We start from the raw sequence: 27,755 nt of genomic DNA, 5'->3' as shown, positions 1-27,755 counted from the left end.
TGAATACCAGACCTGGGTTCAAATATACAGTGGGGAGAACAAGTATTTGATACACTGCCAATTTTGCAGGTTTCCCTACTTACAAAGCATGTAGAGGTCTGTACTTTTTTATCATAGGTACACTTCAACTGTGAGAGACGGAATCTAAAACAAAAATCCAGAAAATCACATTGTATGATTTTTAAGTAATTAATTTGCATTTTATTGCATGACATAAGTATTTGATCACCTACCAACCAGTAAGAATTCCGGCTCTCACAGACCTGTTAGTTTTTTTTAAGAAGCCCTCCTGTTCTCCACTCATTACCTGTATTAACTGCACCTGTTTGAACTCGTTACCTGTATAAAAGACACCTGTCCACACACTCAATCAAACAGACTCCAACCTCTCCACAATGGCCAAGACTAGAGAGCTGTGTAAGGACATCAGGGATAAAATTGTAGACCTGCACAAGGCTGGGATGGGCTACAGGACAATAGGCAAGCAGCTTGGTGAGAAGGCAACAACTGTTGGCGCAATTATTAGAAAATGGAAGAAGTTCAAGATGACGGTCAATCACCCTCGGTCTGGGGCTCCATGCAAGATCTCACCTCATGGGGCATCAATGATCATGAGGAAGGTGAGGGATCAGCCCATAACTACACGGCAGGACCTGGTCAATGACCTGAAGAGAGCTGGGACCACAGTCTCAAAGAAAACCATTAGTAACACACTACGCCGTCATGGATTAAAATCCTGCAGCGCACACAAGGTCCCCCTGCTCAAGCCAGCGCATGTCCAGGCCCGTCTGAAGTTTGCCAATGACCATCTGGATGATCCAGAGGAGGAATGGGAGAAGGTCATGTGGTCTGATGAGACAAAAATAGAGCTTTTTGGTCTAAACTCCACTCGCCGTGTTTGGAGGAAGAAGAAGGATGAGTACAACCCCAAGAACACCATCCCAACCGTGAAGCATGGAGGTGGAAACATCATTCTTTGGGGATGCTTTTCTGCAAAGGGGACAGGACGACTGCACTGTATTGAGGGGAGGATGGATGGGGCCATGTATCGCATGCATTGAAGATGGGTCGTGGCTGGGTCTTCCAGCATGACAACGACCCAAAACACACAGCCAGGGCAACTAAGGAGTGGCTCCGTAAGAAGCATCTCAAGGTCCTGGAGTGGCCTAGCCAGTCTCCAGACCTGAACCCAATAGAAAATCTTTGGAGGGAGCTGAAAGTCCGTATTACCCAGCGACAGCCCCAAAACCTGAAGGATCTGGAGAAGGTCTGTATGGAGGAGTGGGCCAAAATCCCTGCTGCAGTGTGTGCAAACCTGGTCAAGACCTACAGGAAACATATGATCTCTGTAATTGCAAACAAAGGTTTCTGTACCAAATATTAAGTTCTGCTTTTCTGATGTATCAAATACTTATGTCATGCAATAAAATGCAAATTAATTACTTAAAAATCATACAATATGATTTTCTGGATTTTTGTTTTAGATTCCGTCTCTCACAGTTGAAGTGTACCTATGATAAAAATTACAGACCTCTACATGCTTTGTAAGTAGGAAAACCTGCAAAATCGGCAGTGTATCAAATCCTTGTTCTCCCCACTGTATGTGCATTTGAGTATCTGGTATTTAATATACTTTTTCTGTGGATTTGAATATTCAAATACACAGCCCAAAACAAGTATTTTTATTTGAATGCAAAAACCAAATAGTCTGTCAAATTGTATTTGACAGTATGTTCAAATACTTATTTCAAATGCTATTTTTAAATACCTGGGTTAAATGCATGGGAGTGTATTTGAGTCAGTGGATTTCAGTTTTTCAAATATTTCCAAATGCATTAAAATATTCAACTACTTGTCTTTTCAAAGAAAATATACAGTACCAGTCAAAAGTTTGGACACACCTACTCATTCAAGTGTTTTTCTTTATTTTTTACTATTTTCTACATTGTAGAATAATAGTGAAGACATAAACTTTGAAATGACACATATGGAATCATGTAGTAACCAAAAAAGTGTTAAACACTTAAGTAGCCACCCTTTGCCTTGATGACAGCTTTGCACACTCTTGGCATTCTCTCAACCAGCTTCATGAGGAATGCTTTTCCAACAGCATATGCTGAGCACTTGTTGGCTGCTTTCTCTTCACTCTGCAGTCCAACTCATCCCAAACCATATCAGTTGGGTTGAGTTCGGGAGATTGTGGAGGCCAGGTCATCTGATGCAGCACTCCATCACTCTCCTTGGTCAAATAGCCCTTACACAGCCTGGAGGTGTGTTTTGGGTCATTGTCCTGTTGAAAAACAAATACATTTACATTTACGTCATTTAGCAGACGCTCTTATCCAGAGATAGTCCCACTAAGCGCAAACCATATGGGATGGTGTATCGCTGAAGAATGCTGTGGTAGCCATGCTGGTTAAGTGTGCCTTGAATTCTAAATAAATCACTGACAGTGTCACCAGCAAAGCACCATCACACCTCCTCCATGCTTCACGGTGGGAACCACAGATGCGGAGATCATCCGTTCACCTACTCTGCGTCTCACAAAGACACGGCGGGTTGGAACCAAAAATCACACATTTGGACTCATCAGACCAAAGGACAGATTTCCACCGGTCGAATGTCTATTGCGCGTATTTCTTGGCCCAAGCAAGTCCCTTCTTCTTATTGGTGTTCTTTAGTAGTGGTTTCTTTGCAGCAATTCGACCATGAAGGCCTAATTCACGCAGTCTCCTCTGAACAGTTTGATGTTGAGATGTGTCTGTTACTTGAACTATGTGAAGCATTTATTTGGGCTGCAATCTGAGGCTGGTAACTCTAATGAATTTATCCTCTGCAGCAGAGGTAACTCCTTTCCTGTGGCGGTCCTCATGAGAGCCAGTTTCATCATAGCGCTTGATGGTTTTTGCGACTGCAATTCAAGAAACGTTCAAAGTTCTTGACATTTTCCAGATTGACTGACCTTCATGTCTTAAAGTAATGATGGACTATCGTTTCTCTTTGCTTATTTGAGCTGTTCTTTCCATAATATGGACTTTGTCTTTTACCAAATAGGGCTATCTTCTGTATACCCCCCTACCTCGTCACAACACAACTGATTGGCTTAAACACATTAAGAAGGAAAGAAAATCCATACATTAACTTTTAACAGGGCACACCTGTTAATTGAAATGCATTCCAGGTGACTACCTCATGAAGCTGGTTGAGAGAATGCCAAGAGTGTGCAAATCTGTCATCAAGGCGAACGGTGGCTATTTGAAGAATCTCAAATATAACACATCATTTGATTTGTTTAACACTTTTTTGGTTACAACATGATTCCTTATGTGTTATTTCATAGTTTTGATGTCTTCACTATTATTCTACAATGTAGAAAATAGTAAAAATAAAGAACCTTTTGAATGAGTAGGTGTGTCCAAACTTTTGACTGTTACTGTATCTGAATACCTACTTCTGATATATGTGAAAGTAATTTAGATATTCTGGTGAATACACCATGATATGCTTTTATTGTGTATCTCCCCTCAGCTGTTTCCTCCCTCCTGGCATTTGTTACACCTCCACCTGGACATCCACTGGTCAGTGTTGGAGATTCTCCACTTGCTGGGGCAGAGGATGCAAGGTATGTGTTGTTTTTATTGTTGGTATTTAGGCTCTCGTCTAACCTATCATAGGGTAATCTTCCAAGGCAAAACAAATGACATACGCAGTACTGTAAAAATCAAACACGGATCTGAAATACACAATATGAAGGGAAAGAAAGTTGAGGCTGGTGTTGTCAGGTTGGTGTTGTCAGTGTATTGTAGGTCTACTACATCCTTATTTGTCTGTTTGACCTTTGCAGGTCAGGTGGTGTACGCCCACCAGTTTGTGAACCTGACAGGGGAGAACCTGACCAACAACAGCCTGTTTGAGGAGCATCTTTGCAACCTGCTCTCTGACCTCACTGGCCTGGCCATGGGCAAATACAGCAAGGTACTGTGTATGGGTTTATACATTTGTGTTGTGTTCCTTAACAACGCTAACCATTGAGTAAGCCATGAGGCAAACCCTTGAAAAATGCTCCAGGGGCGCCACACTATGGCTGAACCTGTGCTCCCATCTCTCTGTGGGTGGGTGGTTGTGTCTAAGAGTTGGGGGAGAAGAAAAACAAATTCCTAATAACTTTTCGTATAGTTATAATACTGCCTAGATAGGGTGAAATCGATAGATAATTTAAAACCTATAGGCAACATTTACATCTCCCTAAGAGTTAGTAGCCTCTTCCGAGGCTGAGGCTTTTGGGGTAAAGGGTATTCCTAACTCTGTCCTCTGTTGTAGGTAAGGCCTACTGAGGCCCTGACCAGCCATCACTACCACTGCACCTGCACCAAAGAGCTGTGGATACTACTTATACACTTACTGGAACACAGGAGCAAAGTGTTACACACACAGGTGAACACGCACACATTCACACGTAATGCAACTGAATGATTTGGTGACCATCCGATTGTATCTACAATTAATCAAATTTGACATAGTGTTTGTATTTACAACTGTGTGTGTGCACTTGTGTGTGTTTCCCCCTAGTCTTTCTGGAACTACATGAACACACTGCTGCGGTCTCTGATCAGTGGCCAGCCTGTAGCAGAGCAGTACAGTGGGCTCCCTACACACTGTAAAGACCCTCTGGGCTTCACATGGTGGCTTGTCACTCACTTGGCTGAGCTGGGACAATACAGCCGCAACGGGGCCTTCCAAAATGAAGTAATCTACCTGAGATTAGGGGGCTATAAGGAGGGATGTCCTAAACTGTAAAGGGATGTGATTTTTCCGGATTAATCAGATATGGCTGATTTTCTGAAATATGTCCTCCAGTTATAGTTGAAACGGTCAAAATCATCCCCTGTTAAGATGAAAGACAGGCTGCAATTTTGACTTCTTGCCAAGTTTATTAGGTTGTATGTTTTGTTGGTAATATAATGTATGCTCTGGTCTCACAGAAACAGCTGGAGGACAACTGGAGTTTTGTGGGTGAGCTGCTCAAGTCCACCTGTAACCCTAAGGTAGGCTCTCGCTCAAAGAGGATATGGGTTATGGATGGGAGCATGGTTTCTGTGTACAGTTATAATTAGTTTGTTCATTGATCTGTGTGTGTTGCAGGGAGCGCTACAGGAGGATCAGATCAGAATGCACGTCCACTGCTGCCTGAGTCTGTCACTGCTATGGGAACCTAACAGTAGCACTGTCACCACACTCTGGGAGTACTACAGCAAAAACCTGGTAAGGAACACCTCTAACACATCACTCTAAAACATGGACAATATGTAATGTACAGTGTGTATGAGATGTTATGTCTGTTATTATATACAGCAGAATGATGTGCCCAATAATCCCCCCCCCCCTTGTGGACAATAAAGTTGATCATATCATGTTGTACTCTTATCTCTCAATTAATGTTGGATTGAGAAATATCCCATTTACATTCTCCCCTCCGTCTTCCCCTCCCTCCAGAGCGGTTCGTTCACAGTGCCCTGGTTAGGGGTGTCGGGGCTCGGCAGCGTGAGCAGAACCCCCCTGGCCCTGTTGGACCAGGCCCGGAGCTGCTGCTCCCCCTCCCCCCTTCACTCCCCCGGCCACACCCAGCTGTACCGCTCAGCCAACTCCTTTCACATCTTCCTCAGAGTGCTGGCTCTCTACCTGGCCCAGGAGAACGCAGGCTGTGCCCCCTGGAGGCAGATCAAGGGCAGGTGAGGCGTGTGTGTGTGTAGGGATGGGTAACATGGAGGGGTACAGAAAAGGAGGCCAGTTAAACCCCTAAGGTACTCTTTAAATGGAGCTCAATTGGTTTTGTTCAATATTATGTTGATACGGAATACTGTCCCCTAAGGGGGGGAAGGGAGGGCGGTGAAGATGACAGGTGAGTCCACACTCACAGACGTGACTCTTGACGTGTGTGTGCGTATGTGTGTGTGCCTGCCAGGTGTGGCACAGCCCCTCTCTGAGGCTTTGCTATTTGCTCAGCCTCCCAGGGAGAGCAGGTGTCTCAGGAGGAATCTCCACCTACCTCGCCTCTCCTCCCAGCAGAGACCAGCCTAGTCCCACTGAGCCCCACATAAAACCCACAGCTGCTTCCCAAACTCCCCCAGCCATGGCTCCACCTTTCTGGGGGAGACCAAAGATGATAAGCCCATCCAAGCCCATGGACCCAACATCAGAACGTGGCCTGGGACGGGCCCGGCTGGGCGCCAGCGAGGAGGATAAATCCGCCTAATGACTTCCCTCTGTCTGGAACGTGCTCAGCCGCTCCGCAGACATGAAGGCTAATTAGCTAACGAGCATGGCGGTTAATTCCCCTTAACGAAGCCGTGTTGGTTTCCAGCACGGATGGGGGTGGGCGGCGGCAGGGAGGATGCTGGCAAGGACCGGACTGGGCTGGGCCTGGTCCAGATTAGAACACCCTCTCTCCCTCTCTCTCTGCTCCAGTTCCCTCGAGAAGAGCTGGGCGTGCTTACGGCGTTCCGGCAACGTTACGGCAAAGTTCCCGCTGGCTGGCCCGGCTCCGTGGGAGGCCCGTGGTGTCTGCATTAATGGGATCGACTGGGAGAGCGCTGATCTCTTATGCCAGGAGTCGTGAGCATCTGCTCGCCTCCGGAAAAAGCTGTCCAGGATAAACAAACACACACATTCACACAGACTGTCTGTCTGTCAGACAAACACAAAACACAGGAAAAAGCCTCTGCTGCCTCCCAACCTGTTACAGCTAAACTGTATATCCATTTCCCACTACTGTTTTTCTCTAAATGGATCTCCCTATCTACCTTTTGGTAGATAGGCTATAAGGTGAATGCACCAATTTGTAAGTCGCTCTGGATAAGAGCGTCTGCTAAATGACGTAAATGTAAATGTAAATGTTCTCGCTCTTCCTGCCTTAGGTTATTTCTCTACATGGATACCATCCATACACCTTCTCTCTTTCTCACCACTCTCTCTCCCTGTAACATGTAGCAGAACTTTAGAACCAGTCATGGTTAGGGCTGTTACGGTGACCATATTACCGCCACACCGGCAGTCACAAGTAATGACAGCAGTCAAATTCCACGTGACCGTTTAGTCACGGTAACTAGGCTTCTCCGAGCTCTGTTGCTGCTGATGGTCATTAGTAGCCTACCAAACTTGCTAACTGCCTGGTGCTCAGACTCTATTGTCCTTCTAATCACTCTGACATCAATGCAAATATAATTGCAAATCAAATCAAACATTTAATGAGAGCTCATGTTGCATAACATTTCTATAGGCTATGCAATTGTGTGGGAAAACAGAGTTTTGATGGGCTCTATTAAAAAGAGGACGATCCCATCAGCTTTCAATAGGCTAGGCCTACTATATTTATTTCTCACGTTCCTAATATTAAGCACATTGCTTCGCTTTACAACAGGAATATAGCCTACCTGGCTGACGTGAAAATGAACCACGGGAAAAGCGTCCTCCATTCGCTATTTAAGTGCATAGATTACATGTATTTTTTTCCCCTGCCCCTGTTCTGAGACAGGTGCATGATAATGGTCCATTCTAAATCTAAACTAATTTCACACACACACTACCAGTCAAAAGTTTGGACACACCTACTCATTCAAGTTTTTTTGTTTTTTTTGGTCTATTTTCTACATTATAGAATAATAGTGAAGACATCAAAACTATGAAATAACACATATGTAATCATGTTGTAACCAAAAAAAGTGTTAAACAAATCAAATGATATGTTATATTTGAGATTCTTCAAATAGCCACCCTTCGCCTTGATGACAGCTTTGCACACTCTTGGCATTCTCTCAACCAGCTTCATGAGGTAGTCACCTGGAATGCATTCAAATTAACAGTTGTGCCTTCTTAAAAGTTAATTTGTAGAATTATTTACTTCTTAATGCGTTTGAGCCAATCAGTTGTGTTGTGACAAGGTAGGGGGGGGTATACAGAAGATAGCCCTATTTGGTAAAAGACCAAGTCCATATTATGGCAAGAACAGCTCAAATAACAAAGAGAAACGACAGTCCATCATTACATTAAGACATGAAGGTCAGTCAATGCGTAAAATTTCAAGAACCTTTGAAGTTTCTTCAAGTGCAGTCGCAAAAACCATCAAGCGCTATGATGAAACTGGCTCTCATGAGGACCGCCACAGGAAAGGAAGACCCAGAGTTACCTCTGCTGCAGAGGATAAGTTCATTAGAGTTACTTACCAGCCTCAGAAATTGCAGCCCAAATAAATGCTTCACAGAGTTCAAGTAACAGACACATCTCAACATCAACTGTTCAGAGGGGACTGTGTAAATCAGGCCTTCATGGTCGAATTGCTGCAAAGAAACCACTACTAAAGGACAACAATAAGAAGAAGAGACTTGCTTGGGCCAAGAAACACGAGCAATGGACATTAGACCGGTGGAAATGTGTCCTTTGGTCTGATGAGTCCAAATTTGAGATTTTTGGTTCAAACCGCTGTGTCTTTGTGAGACGCGGTGTGGGTGAACGGATGATCTCTGCATGTGTATTTCCCACCGTAAAGCATGGAGGAGGAGGTGTTATGGTGTGGGGGTGCTTTGCTGGTGACACTGTCTGTGATTTATTTAGAATTCAAGGCACCCTTAACCAGCATGGCTACCACAGCATTCTGCAGCGATACGCCATCCCATCTGGTTTGGGCTTAGTGGGACTATCATTTGTTTTTCAACAGGACAATGACCCAACACACCTCCAGGCTGTGTAAGGGCTATTTTACCAAGAAGGAGAGTGATGGAGTGCTGCATCAGATGACCTGGCCTCCACAATCCCCCGACCTCAACCCAATTGAGATGGTTTGGGATGAGTCGGACAGCAGAATGAAGGAAAAGCGGCCAACAAGTGCTCAGCATATGTGGGAACTCCAAGACTGTTGAAAAGCATTCCAGGTGAAGCTGGTAGAGAGAATGCCAAGAGTGTGCAAAGCTGTCATCAAGGCAAAGGGTGGCTATTTGAAGAATCTCACATTTAAAGTATATTTTGTTTTGTTTAACACTTTTTGGGTTACTACATAGGTGTTATTTCATAGTTTTGATGTCTTCACTATTATTCTACAATGTAAAAAAAAAAAGCCTTGAATGAGTAGGTGTGTCCAAACCTTTGACTGGTACTGTATAGGAATTAGTATATGTAAAGAAAATATTATATTACGAAAGGACTGATGGATGACAATATCATCCTTTCACTTGTGAAATTTTGTATTATCTATTGCAGCCACACAAGGGGGATGCTGCAGGGAAATTCGAGGCCTGGAGAGAATATAAGTGCTTGTCAAATCGTGATTGAGAGACTGATGAAGTGTGTACAGCCTGCAGAAAAAAACAAAGCAGAGCTCATGCCTTTTCATGCAACCTTTTTTAAATCATCATTAGTCGCATCATGCAGCCTTAGAATGTTTTAAAAATCAAAACATACAGTGCATTGGGAAAGTATTCAGACCCCTTGACTTTTTCCACATTTTGTTACGTTACAGCCTTATTCTAAAATTGATTACATTTCCCCCCCCCCCCTCATTAATCTAAACACAATACCACATAATGACAAAGTGAAAACAGGTTTTTAGAAATGTTTGCTAATTTATTAAAAATGAAAAACAGAAATACCTTATTCATATTTGTATTCAGACCCTTTGCTGTGAGACTCGAAATTGAGCTCAGGTACATCCTGTTTTTGTTTTGTCATTATGGGGTATTGTGTGTAGATTGACGAGGGAAAAAAACTATTTAGTCAATTTTAGAAAATGAGGAATACTTTCCGAATGCACTGTATAGCCCAATGTTTGTATCACAACTGAAGTTGCAATAATAACTCTAAATTAAGCAAATAGGAGGACTTGTTTCTTTGTTAACCGCTCAATACAGAATAGCCGCATGTGCGTACTCCCTCTGAAATCATTTGGAGAAAATATCCTTTCTATTTTGTTCAGCTATGTTACATTTTTATTCTTCATACTATAAAATAATATAAAATAATGCCACGGAATTCTAAGCAAATCCTGTCTGCTAAATGAGCTAGTGTAGCCCACAGCCATATGGCAGATCAGGGCCTAACATAAGGACAAATCAGAGTATGCTGTTCTGTTCTGAAATAGATAATTTTCTTCATATCATGTTTCTTTAGACCTGTCTAAAATAAAGAATGGATTTATTGTGATGGTATAGGCAATATTTTATGGATTTTTTTAGACTTTAAAATGTAGATGTTCCAAAGGTCTGCATCAGTGGCTTGTAGGCTATGCATGGAAGCCAGTAGATGCTAATTGTGTTTATGTTAATTAACAGTCATTTTTTTCCGTGAGACCGGCAGTTATTTGCTTGACAATCACCGGCTGCCAAAGTTTCATGACCGTCATGGCAGTGTTCATAATTTGTATGGGAGAGTTTGTGTGTTTGTGTTGACTTGAGTCTCTGGCCCTGTTCCTCAATATGTGCTGTATCCATTCTAGGGGAACTCTGGAGCCCTCTGGGTGCACTGCAGGGGGTAGCGTGTGTGTGTGTGTGTGTGTGTGTGCGTATATGATCTGTGTGTGTGTGTGCATGCTTTTGTGCTTGTGTGTATGATCTGTTTGTGTGTGAGTGTATGATCTGTGTGTGTGTGTAGTAGTTATTGATCTCTAACTGGTGTTGCAATAGATTGGTTTGACTGCAGAGAGGGCGACTTCGTGCCTACCGCTGAGTGTCTGATATTTAACATGATCTCTGAAGGCATTTGTTCACGGTGCCCGCAGGATCTAACAACGATGCGCTGGTTGTTTTTCTCACACACACAGGCACACACGCACACCTGGCATGCCTCTCATTAGCACCAGAGAAGGAGTGATGGAGCTTTGTGATGGAGGATGGGCGGTCCACTCTGATCTTGACTAGAGCAATGCAAAGTCTCAGTGAAAGATGAATAATATGAATGTCACACACTCAATTTGAACTGTGACACTACTATCTCTTCATCTTACTATGACCAATGGAAACTCATGTCCCTTATTTCTTCTCTCTCTCTCTCTCTCTCTCTCTCTCTCTCTCTCTCTCTCTCTCTCTCTCTCTCTCTCTCTCTCTCTCTCTCTCTCTCTCTCTCTCTCTCTCTCTCTCTCTCTCTCTCTCTCTCTCTCTCTCTCTCTCTCTCTCTCTCTCTCTCTCTCTCTCTCTCTCTCTCTCTCTCTCTCTCTCTCTCTCTCTCTCTCTCTCTCTCTCTCTCTCTCTCTCTCTCTCTCTCTCTCTCTCTCTCTCTCTCTCTCTCTCTCTCTCTCTCTCTCTCTCTCTCTCTCTCTCTCTCTCTCTCTCTCTCTCTCTCTCTCTCTCTCTCTCTCTCTCTCTCTCTCTCTCTCTCTCTCTCTCTCTCTCTCTCTCTCTCTCTCTCTCTCTCTCTCTCTTCTCTCTCTCTCTCTCTCTCTCTCTCTCTCTCTCTCTCTCTCTCTCTCTCTCTCTCTCTCTCTCTCTCTCTCTCTCTCTCTCTCTCTCTCTCTCTCTCTCTCTCTCTCTCTCTCTCTCTCTCTCTCTCTCTCTCTCTCTCTCTCTCTCTCTCTCTCTCTCTCTCTCTCTCTCTCTCTCTCTCTCTCTCTCTCTCTCTCTCTCTCTCTCTCGCCTCCTTCTCTCATGCTCCTCTCCAGGGTGTACTCCAAGTTCCACCAGCGGCGGATGCAGGAACTATCCGAGGCTGGGCTAATGAACTTCCTGCTGCTGTTCGTTGTGGTGGCCCGGCAGGCCGAGCTGGAGGATGTAGCCTGCCGGGCCTGTGAGCTGCTGGGCCTGCTCCCTCCGGACTCCCCCCCTGCCCAGCGGAGCCTGGTATGGAGGGGCCAGCTGGCTCTCTTACTGCTCTTCCAGGAGAGAGGTCTTGACGTGGGGGCCCAAGCTAGCTGGCTGGCCTCCTCCTTCTCTCAGACAGCCAGGGAGTTCTACCTGAAGACCACGGAACCGTCTCGCCGCCTGGCCCTCTGGGGCCCCCTGGGGTCCTACCTGGAGGGCGTGGCCGAGGTGTTTGAGACGAGCGTGAGTCTCGGCCTGTCGGAGGAGAGGCTACTCAACGAGGGGTTCGGTCTGCTGCTGCCCGCTTGCCGCCAGTCAGAGCTGAGCTCCGCCCTGGGCTTTCTGCAGATCGTGCTGAGGGAGCTACGGTGAGAGAGGGGGTACAAACACTCAGCAACCCCCTGAGACACACTTGACACAAATGCCCACACACACACACTACACATTGACGAGCGGACAGACATGCTTTCAGGCATTGGCCTTAGACCCTACAACTAGAGCCTGGAGTTTTTGCTGGCATGATCACGTGAAAAAACTCCTGGCCCTACCTATCATTGCTGATATCTAATAATAATAATAATATGCCATTTAGCAGACGCTTTTATCCAAAGCGACTTACAGTCGTGCGTGCATACATTTTTGTGTATGGGTGGTTCCGGGGATCGAACCCACTACCTTGGCGTTACAAGCGCCGTGCTCTACCAGCTGAGCTACAGAGGAGCAGGAGACGGGTCCCCCTTGCCCCCAGCCCAGTCAGGCCCCAGTACTGACACCTTCAAAGGCAGGAATGTGCTGTCCTCTGTCCCCCCTCCATCCCAATGGTAAACCCAGCCCATCCATTGTGTACGGAGGCCCCTTTCTGTCTCTTGGGGCCATGTGGCCCCCAGGTCACCTTCAGCAGGTGCTGGCAGAGGTCTTATAGTTATGGCCCCTAGGGTTTCCCTTTGCAGTCACCATGGGTATAGTGGCAGATCGTGAGTGTGTGGAGTGACTGTGTGGCGGAGAGTGGAGACGGCGTCAGGGTGAGTTCACCGGCGGGCCACGGGTGTGTGTTACACAGACGACCCGATCAGAGGTCAAAGGTTTAGAGAGAAAGGCACAGGTGAAACCGGTGTCTGTTTGGTGAGAGAAGAAGTAAAAGGGTAGGACAGAGGCTTCAGGAGGGAGAGGGTGTCTGGTTGTATCTGAATGGACCGGACCACTACAATGTTGTGTTATTGTTCAGTTTGGATTACCCTGAGTCAGCGCTAATGAAGCAGTAAGCTGCCAGCAACAATCCTCACTCACGACTTATATGAGTGTGTGCTTGCTTTGACTCTCCTGTGTATACATGCACACACTCCCACAGACACATACCTTCAAGGTGAAACACTAAGTGTGCTAGGGCTGGGAATTGCCAGGGACCTCACGATACGATATCACGATACTTTAGTGCCGATACGATATAAAAAATAATATTGCGATATTGTCAAAACGATACGATACGGAAAAAAATCCAGATATGTAACTATAGATTTTTCCCCCCATCACTAAAGTGTGCTCTTTTATTTCAGTCCAGGCTCCCGTAACGTGGCATATCTCGCTAGGTTCGTTAATTCAAGAAACTTCCCCCATCTCATATCTCGGGGTTGGAGGGCACTCATTTGCACATTAATGGCAGACGTCACAGAAGAGAGGAGCGAAAACTCCCAAAGGGGACCATGTTATGGGCGAGATCACGCTGACCCATTTAACAAAATAAAAAAGCTCTCTCTCAAATTCGTCCCGCCAAATTACGCTTAATTCTCCGTCCTGGCAGTACTTGATATCTCTGTGATTAATGCGTTTTCAGTGACACAATTAACAGGTAATTATGTAGTCCTGCAAATTGTGCCTCGCCGTCATTGTTTATTAAGAGCAGAGCAGAATCTGCACATATCAAGAGAATTATCCCGCCAGAGGCTGTGACCGAGAGGTGTGTGCGTGTGTGCACGTGTGTGTGACAACCACTGACTCGGATGGCCCTCGCTAAGGCCGGCCGCCCAAAGCCAACCAGGAGGCTAATTCCTCACATTGCATTCCATCCCATGATCCTGCGCGTGGGGGCCTGAGACCCCTGTGTCGCCAGAGGGTGTGTGTATGTGACGTCTCAGTGCTACACATTCAGTATTATATTGGGGGGCGGGTGGGGGACAATTATCTGAGATCTTAATTAAGTGCTCTCCTCTGTATCTAGACCCTACGCCCCTACACCTTGGCCCTCCATTGGACCCTGAGTCTCTCTCTAACGAGCAGTGGATGGGCATTATGGAGATGGTGCAATGCAATAGTTGTTTTTCCCTGTCATTATTTAAGGCCCAGTGCAATCAAAAATATAATTTTCCTGTGTTTTATATGTATTTCCACACTGAGGTTGGATAACACTGTGTAAATGTGAAAATTATGATAATGCCCTTTTAGTTTAAGAGCTGTTTGAAAATACCGCCTGAAATTTCAGCCTGTTTTGGTGGGATGGAGTTTTGGCCTGCCTGGTTACATCAGTTAATAGACCAATAAGACTCCTTCTCATTTAACTAACTTAATTCTGTAATTTGTATTCAATTTTGCATTGATTAGAGATCTCCCACATTGGTTGCTACACATGGAGCCACTGTAGACAGTGCCACTTTGATTGGCCGACAATAACAACAAACGCATTAAACCCGTGTAGGCTACAGTATGTCTTTTTATGAGGCGCACATCATAAAAACTACACTGAACAAAAATATCAAACCAACATGCAACAATTTAAAAGATTTTACTGAGTTACAGTTCATATAAGGAAATCAGTGAATTGAAATAAATTCATTAGACCTCTATAGATTTCACATGACTGGGAATACAGATATGCATCTGTTGCTCACAGATACCTTTAAAAAAGAAGGTAGGGGCGTGGATCAGAAAACCAGTCAGTGTGACCACCATTTGCCTCATACAGCGGAACACATCTCCTTCGCATAAAGTTGATCAGGCTGTTGATTGTGGCCTGTGGAATGTTGTCCCACTCTTCAATGGCTGAGCAAAGTTGCTTGATATTGGCGGGAACTGGAGCACACTGTCGTACACGTTGATCGTACAGAGCATCCCAAACATGCTCAGTGGGTGACATGTCTGGTGAGTATGCAGGCCATGGAAGAACTGGGACATTTTCAGCTTCCAGGAATTGTGTACAGAACCTTGCGACATGGGGCTGTGCATTATCATGCTGAAATATGAGGTAATGGTGGCGGATGAATGGCACAACAATGGGCCTCCGGATCTCGACACGGTATCTCTGTGCATTCAAATTGCCATCGATACAATGCAATTGTGTTCGTTGTCCGTAGCTTATGCCTGCCCATACCATAACCCCACCACCACCATGGGGCACTCTGTTCACAACGTTGACATCAGCAAACCGCTCGCCCACACGGTGCCATCTGCCAGGTACAGTTGAAACCGGGATTCATCCGTGAAGAGCACACTTCTCCAGCATGCCAGTGGCCATTGAAGTCTGTTATGACGCCAAATTGCAGTCAGTTCAAGACCCTGGTGAGGACGACGAGCATGCAGATGAGCTTCTGACAGTTTGTGCAGAAATTCTTTGGTTGTGCAAACCCACAGTTTCATCAGCTGTCCGGGTGGCAAGTCAGTCTCTGTGTGTGTGTTAGTGGTTGCGTTTGGGGGAGGGGTTAAGTGGGGTCTCTAATGGTGTGTGTGTGTGTGTGTACAGCTATAAGAAGCGGCAGTGGGGAGGATTAAGTGGGGTCTCTGACTATGTCTTGTACAATGAGGCTTGATGGGTGTGAAAGGCCCATTCCGCCTTAGTAACGAGGCTAATGAATTCAGACTTTAATCGATTGTCTCAGCTCTCTCTGGATTAGATGCAACCTTGCTGGAAGGCGCAGGCAGAGGTGTGTGTGTGTGTGTGTGAGAGAGCGAGACGTTTTGGGAGTGCAAGGGGAGCTGTGGGGGTACCAGTACTCACCCCTGCCTCCCTCCCCTCCGTCCCTCTCTCCCTCGCTCCATCCGGGCGAATGAGGGGACAGGAGGATCATCTCCAGTCTAAATGAGATTACAGCTCCTTCAGCTGCTTATCTGGGCTAATGCCAGCCGCCGTGGTGCCAGGCAGGCACAGAAACAGAATCCAGAGCCCAGCCTGTGTACAGGGGATCAGCCCCGCTCTGCTCTGCCCTGCCCCGCACGACCTAATCCCCCCAGAGATGGGAAGAGTGAGAGAGCGAAGAAGGGGGATGGTAAGAATGTGAAAGAGAGGAAGGGAGCAGAGTATAGATAGGGATGCAGGTGGAGAGGTGGTGTGAAGGAGAGGGAGATACTGTGTTTCTGTTGAATAATGATGTTATTGGTGTGTGCGTCCATGTGTGTTTCTCTCATGTTGTGTTTTGTGTGTGTGTGTGTCCTACAGGAGGGTCCATCAGCGCAATGTCCAGCCTGGCCACTCAGCATGCCCCCCCGGTGCCTGGCCGCCTCCTCCCAATGCCAGCGTGGGTAAAGAGCGCCACCTAGCGGTGGCAGCAGCTCTCTGGGCCCACTTTTTCCCCTTCCTCTGCAGCCTGCGCCTTTCCAACACCCCTCATGCCCAGCTGGCTGACGCTGCCGCAGGTCAGACGCACACACTGGGAGAGGGAGAGAGTGGGAGGAAGGGGGAGGAGGATAAATGTTCACTGTGTACAACAATTTCACATTGTGGGTTGCACACACACACACACACAAACAATTGTCTTTCTTATAAGATAATATACACTGTCTGCCTTTGTCTCACTGTTTCTCGCTCTCTCTCTCTCTCGTCAGTGATTTACTCTCAACATCTTGCATCTGTGCATTGTGTTGAGCATTCAGTGAAAAATATTTCCGTTACAGTATGACTCTCTCAAACTTCTTTGCCATGGTAGTTACCGTAAGGTAACATGGTATGAATGTTGACTCTCTTTTCCAGGTTTTACTCTGCTGGCCTTTGACTTTCCTAGCTCTGCCCCCCAAGACCTCCAGCCCAACCCCATCCAGTCCATCATGCAGTGCTTCGGCTGGGACGACATGCTGCACCCCCTGCTAGTCACTCGCTACCTGCCCCACCTGCTCCAGAACAGGTAATATTACTCCAGTACATTACCCTAGTAAGCAGGGTCTGAACTCCAATAAGAAATGCTTGTTTTTGTTTTCTGTTGCAAAACACTTTGCTACGGAGTTCACTAATGAATACGACCCAGGTGTGGTGGCACACATCAGAGAGGATCATTCTGAGAAAGGTGCTGCACAAAATCACTGATCTACAAATCCCCTTTGCATTCCAAACTACTATCCATCATGTGATCTTATACAGATTAGCACATCTGTGCAGCGCCTTGCTCCGGTGGAACATAGAGATTGAGAAACTACATTGCAGTCAGACTGCGCAGAATCACTGATCTACAAATAAATCACCTCGCATCCCAAATAACAACTCATTATTCAATCAAAATTATCTATTCTGCGCCTCACCTCACTTGTGATTCCCTTAAACACATTTGTTGTCTGTTCTATGTCAAACTGACTCTCTTCACCAGCGAGCTGGTGTATTCAGTGAGTTACGGCTGTGGAGGTTCCGTGTCAGGCTCAGCCCAGACTCTGTCTGTGAGAGCCTGGTTCCGCTGTGTTCTGCAGCAGCACATCCACAAAAACCCAGACGGCACCGACAGCAGAGCAGGTACAGAACCTCAAACTAAAACCCTGGACATCCGACCCCTCTCTCCTGAGATGATAATAATATGCAGTGCATTTGAAAAGTATTCAGACCCCTTCCCTTTTTCCACATTTTGTTACATTACAGCCTTACACCCTATTTACATAAGTATTCAGACCCTTTGCTATGAGACTCGAAATTGAGCTCAGATGCATCCTGTTTCCATTGATCATCATTGATGTTTCTGCAACTTGATTGGAGTCCACCTGTGGAAAAATTCAATTGATTTGGACATGATTTAGAAAGGCACACACCTGTCTATATAAGGTCCCACAGTTGACAGTGCATGTCAGAGCAAAAACCAAGCCATGAGGTCGAAGGAATTGTCCGTAGAGCTCTGAGACAGGATTGTGTCGAGGCACAGATCTGGGGAAGGGTACCAAAACATTTCTGCAGCATTGAAGGTCCCCAAGAACACAGTGGCCTCCATCATTCTTAAATGGAAGAAGTTTGGAACCACCAAGACTCTTCCTAGAGTTGGCCAACTGGCCAAACTGAGCAATCGGGGGAGAAGGTCCTTGGTCAGGGAGGTGACCAAGAACCCGATGGTCACACTGACAGAGCTCCAAGTTCCTCTGTGAAGATAGGAGAACCTTCCAGAAGGACAACCATCACTGCAGCACTCCACCAATCAGGCCTTTATGGTAGAGTGGCCAAATGGAAGCCACTCTTCAGTAAAAGGCACATGACAGCCCGCTTGGAATTTGCCAAAAGGCACCTAAAGGACTCTCAGACCATGAGAAACAAGATTCTCTGGTCTGATGAAACTCTTTGGCCTGAATGCCAAGCTTCATGTCTGGAGGAAACCTGGCACCATCCCTACAGTGAAGCATGGTGGTGGCAGCATCATGTTGTGGGGATGTTTTTCAACGTCAGGGACTGGTATACTAGTCAGGATAGAGGGAAAGCTGAACGGAGCAAAGTACAGAGAGATCCTTGATGAAAACCTGCTCCAGAGCGCTCAGGACCTCAGACTGTGACGACGGTTCACCTTCCAACAGGACAACGACCCTAAGCACACAGCCAAGACAACGCAGGAGTGGCTTCGGGACAAGTCTCAATGTCCTTGAGTGGCCCAGCCAGAGCCCGGACTTGAACCCAATCGAACATCTCTGGAGAGACCTGAAAATAGCTGTGCAGCGACGCTCCCCATCCAACCTGACCGAGCTTGAGAGGATCTGCAGAGAAGAATGGGAGAAACTCCCCAAATACAGGTGTGCCAAGCTTATAGCGTCATACCCAAGAAGACTCTAGGCTGTAATCGCTGCCAAAGGTGCTTCAACAAAGTACTGAGTAAAGGGTCTGAATACTTATGTAAATGTGTTTCTTTTTTTTATACATTTGCACCCAAAAAAAAACGTGTTTTTGCTTTGTCATTATGGGGTATTGTGTGTAGATTGATGAGGAAAAAACCCTATTTAATCTATTTTCGAATAAGGCTGTAACATGACAATGTGGAAAAAGTCAAGGTGTCTGAGTGGCGCAGTGCTAACTGTGCCACTAGAGATCCTGGTTCGAATCCAGGCTCTGTCGCAGCCGGCCGCGACCGGGAGACTCATGGGCGGTGCACAATTGGCCCAGCGTCGTCCAGGGTAGGGGAGGGAATGGCCGGCAGGGATGTAGCTCAGTTGATAGAGCATGGCGTTTGCAACGCCAGGGTTGTGGGTTCGATTCCCACGGGGGGCCAGTATAAAAAAATATGTATTCACTAACTGTAAGTCGCTCTGGATAAGAGCGTCTGCTAAATGACTAAAATGTAAATGTAAATGAATACTTTCCGAATGCACTGTATGCCATTTAGCAAACGCTTTTATCCAAAGAAAGTTAGTCATGCGTGCACAAACTGGCCAGGCCTCACTGGTCTCTGTTCAGCAGTCAGCAATGAAAATACATCCTCAGTCAGTTATGCCACATTTAAACACTTGTAACCTACACTTCTTGTCTATTACCATATTAGGATCATTTACCATTAGTTTCCCTTTTTAAGTATGTGTGGCTCAGTTGGAAAGAGTGTGGCTCTAGAAACACTTAAGGTCGTGGGTTCAGGTCCCATAAGGAACTAATACACATCCTAAAAATGGCCAGTAGGTCACTTGGCTGCATTTACACAGTCAGCCCAATTTTGATATATTGCCCAATTATTGGTCTTTTGACCGATCAGATCTTTTGCCAATAATTGGGCAAAAGATCAGAATTGGGTTACCTGTGTAAATACAGTCTTTGGATAAAAGTGTCTGCTAAGTGGCATATATGATTATTTATTATGTGTTACTGACTTTTTCCAGGCAGGGCTCTGGAGGAGCAGTTGTCAGAGCTCACTAGGCTCGTATTGAGGCTCCCTGAGGTGGACTCCCTACTGCAGAGGGCTGGGCTGCAGCCTGGAGCCGGCAGCAAGCTAGAGCCCAGGCCTGCTCTGGAGATGTTCATCAAGGTACTACACACACACACACACTGTAACAGGGTAGCACCTCGTCACGCACACAGTGTAACAGGGTAGCACGTCATCTCACACACGCATGCGCACAAGGATATTTGCAACATGCAAGATACATACAGGTAACTGCCAAAATAAAGGAAAGACTTGAGTAAATGAGGGATACAAAGTATATTGAAAGCAGGTGCTTCCACACAGGTGTGGTTCCTGAGTTAATTAAGCAATTCATCCCATCATGCTTAGGTGTCATGTATAAAAATGCCCATTTGCCCATTATTTTGGCTACCGTGGCTAGAAGAAGAGATCTCAGTGACTTTGAAAGAGGAGTCTCAAAGTAGCATAGGGGGTTTAAAGGGGGTGTGTGTGTGTGTCTCAATCACCAGATCGCAACCCAATTGAACACTTATGGGAGATTCTGGAGCGGCGCCTGAGACTGCGTTTTCCACCACCATCAACAAAACACCAAATGATGGAATTTATTTTGGAAAAATGGTGTCGCATCCCTGCAATAGAGTTCCAGACACTTGTAGAATCTAATTCAAGATGCATTGAAGCTGTTCTGGTGGCTCGTGGTGGCCCAACGCCCTGTTAAGACACTTTATGTTGGTGTTTACTTTATTTTGGCAGTTACGTGTATATCAACAGCAAACGCTGAAAGGCAAGTCTGCATTTCCGTACAAATACACCTTAACTACATCGTCACTTTTGTATTTTTCTCTCTCAGGCTGTGGGGCGTGTGTACAGTGGGCTGCAGGTGTTGTCTGAGCGTTCTGTCATGGTCGCCCGTGCTCTGGACTACACAGGGGACATCATGAAGTATATCAAACCCTACCTGGTCAATAAGAGTCCTCAGGAGGGGCTGCTGCTGGCCTACTGGGCTGTGGGTGGGTGTATGCATCACTGAGGCCTGCCCCTATCCCCCTAGGCATTTGTTTGAATCTGTAAGGACTGGATAAGTGTAAGGTGGAGCTATAACCATATTGCTTCTACCTATTCAATAATTTTGGATCTCCGCAAGTGCATAGAAAATATATTGGCAAGAGGTCAATTTGGTATTGGGCGAGAAGGAATCAGCGTGTTTGAGAGTATCAGGATATGATCATGATGAGCAATTCTGCCCAGTAACTTGCTTCGAGTCTATCTCCTCAAACACGTTGAATGTCTGTCATCCTTGGTGTTGACTGTGTGTGTGTGTGTGTGTGTGTGTGTGTGTTCTCAGGGTGCGTGGTGAAGCACTGGAGTCCCCTACTGGCCACCTCCAAGGCCCAGCAGCTGCTGTTCAACATTGTCAACGGGCTGCTCCTCCCTAACTCTCTGTCCGGGTTGGACAAGGCCTTGAGGGACAGCCTGCCCCTCTACCTGCAGGTGGGACACACGCACATACACCTGCGAACACACACACATGCAAGCACACTCTCGCACACAGACACTCACACTCCCTCTACCTAAACATCATGTTACTGACTACCCCAGTTTGGATACTTCAGAAAAAAGTATTGTTTGGATACTTCCGAAAGTACTAACAGGGTTGGAGGGGAGGAAAGAAAAATGCAGAGGTATTTTCCATCAGCATTAGTAATACTATACTAACTGACCTCTCTCTGTGTCTCTGTCTCTCCTGTTTCACTCCTTTCCTCCCCTCCAGGGTCTGTCTATAGCAGCCAGTATGTCTCAGTCTCAGGGAGCCTACCTGAAGAAGCAGCTCCGTGATGTCATCTCCAAGTACCTGGACCACTTCCTGCCTGCCACGCCATCGGTTGGGGCCGTAGCCAATCACCCGGTGCTGCTGGCGGCCTGCGAATCCACGCCCACCCCATGTGGGGCAGCGCTGAGAAGGAGCATCCTGCAGGTGATCAGGTAGGATTCTGACGCTCTCGGTAGAGATTGCTCTTAGGTACAGATCCAGGATCAGTTAACCCTGCCCAAATCCTCACCTTAATAATTAGGGAGGGGAATGCAAAGCCAAACTGACCTTGGAGCAGTGTCTCAGGACAACTTCATCCTACTCCACATTGACAGCCTCCTTAGAGCATCTACTAAATGGCCAGACATTACTGGCTCTGTGTCATACCTCTTCTGTGTCTATCTCCATAGTGAGAACTTCCTGCAGTTCAAAGTCCACGCCCCTCCTCCCCGCCTGGCCACGGTCCTGGCCTTCCTATTAGAGCTGCTGAGACGGAACAATGACAGTGACCCCACCCTACTCACCATGCCCCTCCCCTCTCTGCTCCGCTGCCTGAAGCTGGTCAACGAGCCTCATGGTGAGAATACACAAATAGACACGTACACACAGTAATCATATTTGTGAACAATATGTGAACATGCTTGCTCCTATGGGTAGTGTTTTTATAGGTTTTCGTGTGTGCAATGTGCGTGTGCATGTGGTAACTAGTCTAACAGCAGCTGTGCGTTCACAGTGAGGAGGACCAGTACAGAGGCCCTGCAGCTGGTGGTGGAGAGATGTTCAGCCGCCGCAGGGGATGCACCATGTAACCAGACCGTCACTGTTCTACGGTGAGTGACACCAACTACCATAGCCTTTACTCTTCCTCTCTGCACTTGAGTCGTGTCTATTATTGTGCACCGTAGCAAAGTGTTTTCAAACGTTGGACAAGTTCATATAATACCTCCCTGTTTCACTCAGTTCCGAACATTTTCTTCCATTTCGTGCCTACTGAACATGACACTGTTCTAGGGCAGCCATGCTATTGACCATCACGGTTAGAAATATATATATCTGCAATGCTTTGTGTGTGTATAAAGCATGTACATTGGTGTTACAGTATCTCTATGTCTTACTGTGTCTGTGTGTTCAGGTCCTTTGTGGAGGAGAATGAGGGGGTGTATGACAGACAGGTGTACAGTGTTCTGGAGACGATAGCGGTTCTGGACAGTCATGTGGTCCAGGTTCTGATCCCTGTTCTGTCGCTGAGTCTGAGAAATACAGAGCACAAGAGAGGACTGGGCAAGAACACCACACTGAGGTAGAGTTCTAAACCTGACCGTATCCCAACCACTAGTCTAACCTAACCTAGACATAATCCTATTTTTATGGTTCATTTATATTTGGAGAGATGCGGAACAACTAAGTACTATTGCATTATGGGAATTAGCAGTCCGACAGCACGTAGGATGCCTTTTTATCCGATTCCCGCAGAAAATCTTGTCACCCGACCTGATATAATGCTACATTTGCGCACACCATGGGGAACCATTATCGCACTGTATAAATTGCGTGGTGGCCTATGTGGGGAAAACATCTGAAGTGTCGGGAATATTAAAATGCTTTACAGTAGTCATAAAACCTTCATTACATACATACATACATTACATTACATGCCAGATACCAAACCACATCATTAATAAAAACACACAACCCCCAACACGTGTGTGTGTGTGTGTGTGTGTGTGTGTGTGTGTGTGTGTGTGTGTGTGTGTGTGTGTGTGTGTGTGTGTATATATATCACACACTCACACTCACACACACACACACACACACACACACACACACACACAGTTGAAGTCAGAAGTTTACATACACCTTAGCCAAATACATTTAAACTCAGTTTTCCACAATTCCTGACATTTAATCCTAGTAAAAATTCCCTGTCTTAAGTCAGTTAGGATCACCACTTTATTTTAAGAATGTGAAATGTCAGAATAATAGTAGAGAGAATGATTTATTTCAGCTTTTATTTCTTTCATCACATTCCCAGTGGGTCAGAAGTTTACATACACTCAATTAGTATTTGGTAGCATTGCCTTTAAATTGTTTAACGTGGGTCAAACGTTTCAGGTAGCCTTCCACAAGCTTCCCACAATAAGTTGGGTGAATTTTGGCCCATTCCTCCTGACAGAGCTGGTGTAACTGAGTCAGGTTTGTAGGCCTCCTTGCTCGCACACGCTTTTTCAGTTCTGCCCACACTTTTTCTATAGGATTGAGGTCAGGGCTTTGTGATGGCCACTCCAATACCTTGACTTTGTTGTCCTTAAACCATATTGCCACAACTTTGGAAGTATGCTTGGGGTCATTGTCCATTTGGAAGACCCATTTGCGACCAAGCTTTAACTTCCTGACTGATGTCTTGAGATGTTGCTTCAATATATCCACATAATTTTCCTTCCTCATGATGCCATCTATTTTGTGAAGTGCACCAGTCCCTCCTGCAGCAAAGCACCCCCACAGCATGATGCTGCCACCCCCATGCTTCATGGTTGGGATGGTGTTCTTCGGCTTGCAAGCATCCCCCTTTTTCCTCCGAACATAACGATGTTCAAAGAGTTTCATCAGACCAGAGACATTTCTCCAAAAAGTACGATCTTTGTCCCCATGTGCAGTTGCAAACCGTAGTCTGGCTTTTTTATGGCGGTTTTGGAGCAGTGGCTTCTTCCTTGCTGAGCGGCCTTTCAGGTTATGTCGATATAGGACTTGTTTTACTGTGGATATAGATACTTTTGTACCTGTTTCCTACAGCATCTTCACAAGGTCCTTTGCTGTTGTTCTGGGATTGATTTGCACTTTTCGCACCAAAGTACGTTCATCTCTAGGAGACAGAACTCGTCTCCTTCCTGAGCGGTATGAAGGCTGCGTGGTCCCATGGTGTTTATACTTGCGTACTATTGTTTGTATAAATGAACGTGGTACATTCAGGTGTTTGGAATTGCTCCCAAGGATTAACCAGACTTGTGGAGGTCTACAATTATTTTTTTGAGGTCTTGGCTGATTTCTTTAGATTTTCCCATGATGTCAATCAAAGAGGCACTGAGTTTGAAGGTAGGCCTTGAAATACATCCACAGGTACACTTCCAATTGACTCAAAGGATGTCAATTAGCCTATCAGAAGCTTCTAAAGCCATGACATCCCTTTCTGGAATTTTCCAAGCTGTTTAAAGGCACAGTCAACTTAGTGTATGTAAACTTCTGACCCACTGGAATTGTGATTAAGTGAAATAATCTGTCTGTAAACAATTGTTGGAAAAATTACTTGTGTCATGCACAAAGTAGGTGTTTTAACCGACTTGACAAAACTATAGTTTGTTAAAAAGAAATTTGTGGAGAGGTTGAAAAACTAGTTTTAACTGTATACACAGTGCATTCGGAAAGTATTCAGACCCCTTTTTTCCATATTGTTACGTTACAGCCTTATTCTAAAATTGATTAAATTATTTTTTTACCTCATCAATCTACACACAATACCCCATAATGATAAAGCGAAAACGGGTTCTTAGAAATGTTTGCAAATGTATAAAAAAAAAAAAACTGATACCTTATTTACATAAGTATTCAGACCCAAAATTACGCTCAGGTGCATCCTGTTTCCATTGATCATCCTTGACATGTTTCTACAACTTGATTGGAGTCCACCTGTGGTAAATTCAATTGATTGGACATGATTTGGAAAGGCACACACCTGTCTATATAAGATCCCACAGTTGACAGTGCATGTCAGAGCAAAAACCAAGCCATGAGGTCAAAGGAATTGTCCGTATAGCTCCGAGACAGGATTGTGTCGAGGCACAGATCTGGGGAAGGGTACCAAAACATTTCTGCAGTATTTAAGGTCCCCAAGAACAGTGGCCTCCATCATTCTTAAATGGAAGAAGTTTGGAACCACCAAGACTCTTCCTAGAGCTGGCCGCCCGGCCAAACTGAGCAATCGGGGGAGAAGGTCCTTGGTCAGGGAGGTGACCAAGAACCCGATGACAGAGCTCCAGAGTTCCTCTGTGGAGATGGAAGAACCTTCCAGAAAGACAACCATCTCTGTAGCACTCCCCCAATCAGGCCTTTATGGTAGAGTGGCCAGACGGAAGCCACATCTCAGTAAGAGGCACATGACAGCCCGCTTGGAGTTTGCCAAAAGGCACCTAAAGGACCCATTCTCTGGTCTGATGAAACCAAGATTGAACTCTTTGGCCTGAATGCCAAGTGTCACGTCTGGAGGAAACGTGGCAGCATCCCTACGGTGAAGCATGGTGGTGGCAGCATCATGCTGTGGGGATGTTTTTCAGCGGCAGGGACTGGGAGACGAGGGAAAGTCAGGATCGAGGGAAAGTTGAACGGCGCAAAGTACAGAGATCCTTGATGAAAACATGCTCAGGACCTCAGACGGTGGCGAAGGTTCACCTTCCAACAAGACAACGACCCTAAGCATACAGCCAAGACAACGCAGGAGTGGCCTCGGGACAAGTCACTGAATGTCCTTGAGTGGCCCAGCCAGAACCCGATCGAACATCTCTGGAGAGACTTGAAAATAGCTGTGCAGCGACGCTCCCCATCCAACCTGACAGAGCTTGAGAGGATCTGCAGAGAAGAATGGGAGAAATACAGGTGTGCCAAGCTTGTAGCGTCATACCCAAGAAGATTTGAGGCTGTAATTGCTGCCAAGCCGCTTCAACAAAGTACTGAGTAAAGGATCTGAATACTTATGTAAATGTGATATTTGCGTTTTTTATTTGCAATTAATTTGCAAAAATTTCTAAAAACCTGTTTTTGCTTTGTCATTATGGGGTATTGTGTGTAGGTTGATGAGAGGGGAAAAAACAATGTAATCAATTTTAGAATAAGGCTGTAATGTAATTTTTTGGGGAAAGCGTCAAGGGGTCTGAATACTTTCCGAATGCACTGCATATATACGGTGAACCCTGATGCAGTGTTCAGTGACACAGTCAACTCTTTGTATGAAATATACTGGATCTTGTGCGGTGACATCTTTGAGTCATTTTGTGACCCCCCTCTCACTCACTCTCTCTGCATGTGTGACAGGAATGCATACAGGAATTTGCTGACCCTGCTTGGGGACGGTGGTCAGGCGGAGATCATCAGCCTGGAGGAAGACTGACCCTTGACCCCAGGACCAGGTCACCATGCTGTTGACCACAACACCACTGGGCTTGAAATTAATGTATATACATGTACATAATGTATATAAATTGTCCTGTTGGAGTTATACAGATCATAATTTATGATCAAGTTTCCATCTTCACATTGAAATATTTTTCAAAAAGGTGTTAAGAAATTAAATAATGTGCTGGGAAAAAAATTTGGAAGTGCATGTGTTGTATTTCAGTTTCCTAATTTCACAGGCTTGGGAAGAGTGTGCGATGCATATAGATAGAACAAAATATTATACATTTAACTATTTATATGGTGTGATAGTAACTACTGATAGTAGACAAACATTATCTCTGTGTGCTAATGCACTCTTGTGTTGGCCCAACTTTACAGGCAGAACCACCTCCTTTCCTGACACTGTATCCCTCATCAGAGTCCGAAAGATTACTTCTGCTTTTCCCATTCCCTTTTTCCTTTGCAATCAGGCTTCATTTCGGCAGTCATCATTTCACGCCTGGTCCAACTTGAGGTGTCATAAAAAAATGCACCCCCCTCCCCAATGTAACACATATTTTCACATGACCCTCCCCTTGTACTGTAGTTATTTTTTGGCATACTCTCCCCCTCATAGAATTAACTCAAAATAATGTTAACAACCACAAATAAAAATAACTATAGCGACCATGTGTTTATAAATGTGGATATCGACTTTACCGCTTCAGCATGCTTTTGTGGCACAGTTGATGCCACGCAGGGCTACGGTACAGAAGTTTCAGGGTTCGCCGACCACCACGGGCAAGCTCATTCTCCCTGTCTATTTTATTACACTACGATCAGAGCCAGCTGCAGACAATGATCAGCTAGGGGGAAATCTGCAACGAATGATCCACCAACAGGTTTCTGTGCCAATGCACCACACAACCAATAAGTGAAGCATACCGACTTCAAGCGCTTCAGTATCATGGTTTGCGTTTT

The 27,755-nt window shown here is 45.6% G+C and overlaps 1 protein-coding gene across 4 annotated transcripts in view; it reads left to right on the top strand.

The window, feature by feature from the left end:
* Positions 1-27,480, top strand: part of LOC121543487 (protein MMS22-like) — a 30,702-nt gene extending 3,222 nt beyond the window's left edge. For all 4 annotated transcript variants that reach the window (XM_045215298.1, XM_041853368.2, XM_045215299.1 and 1 more), the window contains 19 exons: positions 3,529-3,622; positions 3,845-3,975; positions 4,321-4,434; positions 4,570-4,746; positions 4,983-5,045; positions 5,143-5,262; positions 5,494-5,729; positions 11,639-12,145; positions 16,201-16,397; positions 16,732-16,882; positions 17,339-17,478; positions 19,800-19,945; positions 20,673-20,832; positions 21,168-21,313; positions 21,594-21,805; positions 22,043-22,209; positions 22,366-22,462; positions 22,765-22,932; positions 26,712-27,480. In XM_045215298.1, the coding sequence (XP_045071233.1) occupies positions 3,529-3,622; positions 3,845-3,975; positions 4,321-4,434; positions 4,570-4,746; positions 4,983-5,045; positions 5,143-5,262; positions 5,494-5,729; positions 11,639-12,145; positions 16,201-16,397; positions 16,732-16,882; positions 17,339-17,478; positions 19,800-19,945; positions 20,673-20,832; positions 21,168-21,313; positions 21,594-21,805; positions 22,043-22,209; positions 22,366-22,462; positions 22,765-22,932; positions 26,712-26,787 (3,102 nt within the window). In that variant the 3' untranslated portion in view covers positions 26,788-27,480. The remainder of the gene's footprint in view (positions 1-3,528; positions 3,623-3,844; positions 3,976-4,320; positions 4,435-4,569; positions 4,747-4,982; positions 5,046-5,142; positions 5,263-5,493; positions 5,730-11,638; positions 12,146-16,200; positions 16,398-16,731; positions 16,883-17,338; positions 17,479-19,799; positions 19,946-20,672; positions 20,833-21,167; positions 21,314-21,593; positions 21,806-22,042; positions 22,210-22,365; positions 22,463-22,764; positions 22,933-26,711) is intronic.
* Positions 27,481-27,755: the final 275 nt, after the last annotated feature.

This window comes from Coregonus clupeaformis, unplaced genomic scaffold, assembly GCF_020615455.1.
Source record: "Coregonus clupeaformis isolate EN_2021a unplaced genomic scaffold, ASM2061545v1 scaf0419, whole genome shotgun sequence".
NCBI lineage: Eukaryota > Metazoa > Chordata > Actinopteri > Salmoniformes > Salmonidae > Coregonus > Coregonus clupeaformis.
The sequence above is the reverse complement of the archived record's forward strand: the minus strand, read 5'-3'. Positions and strand labels throughout refer to the sequence as shown.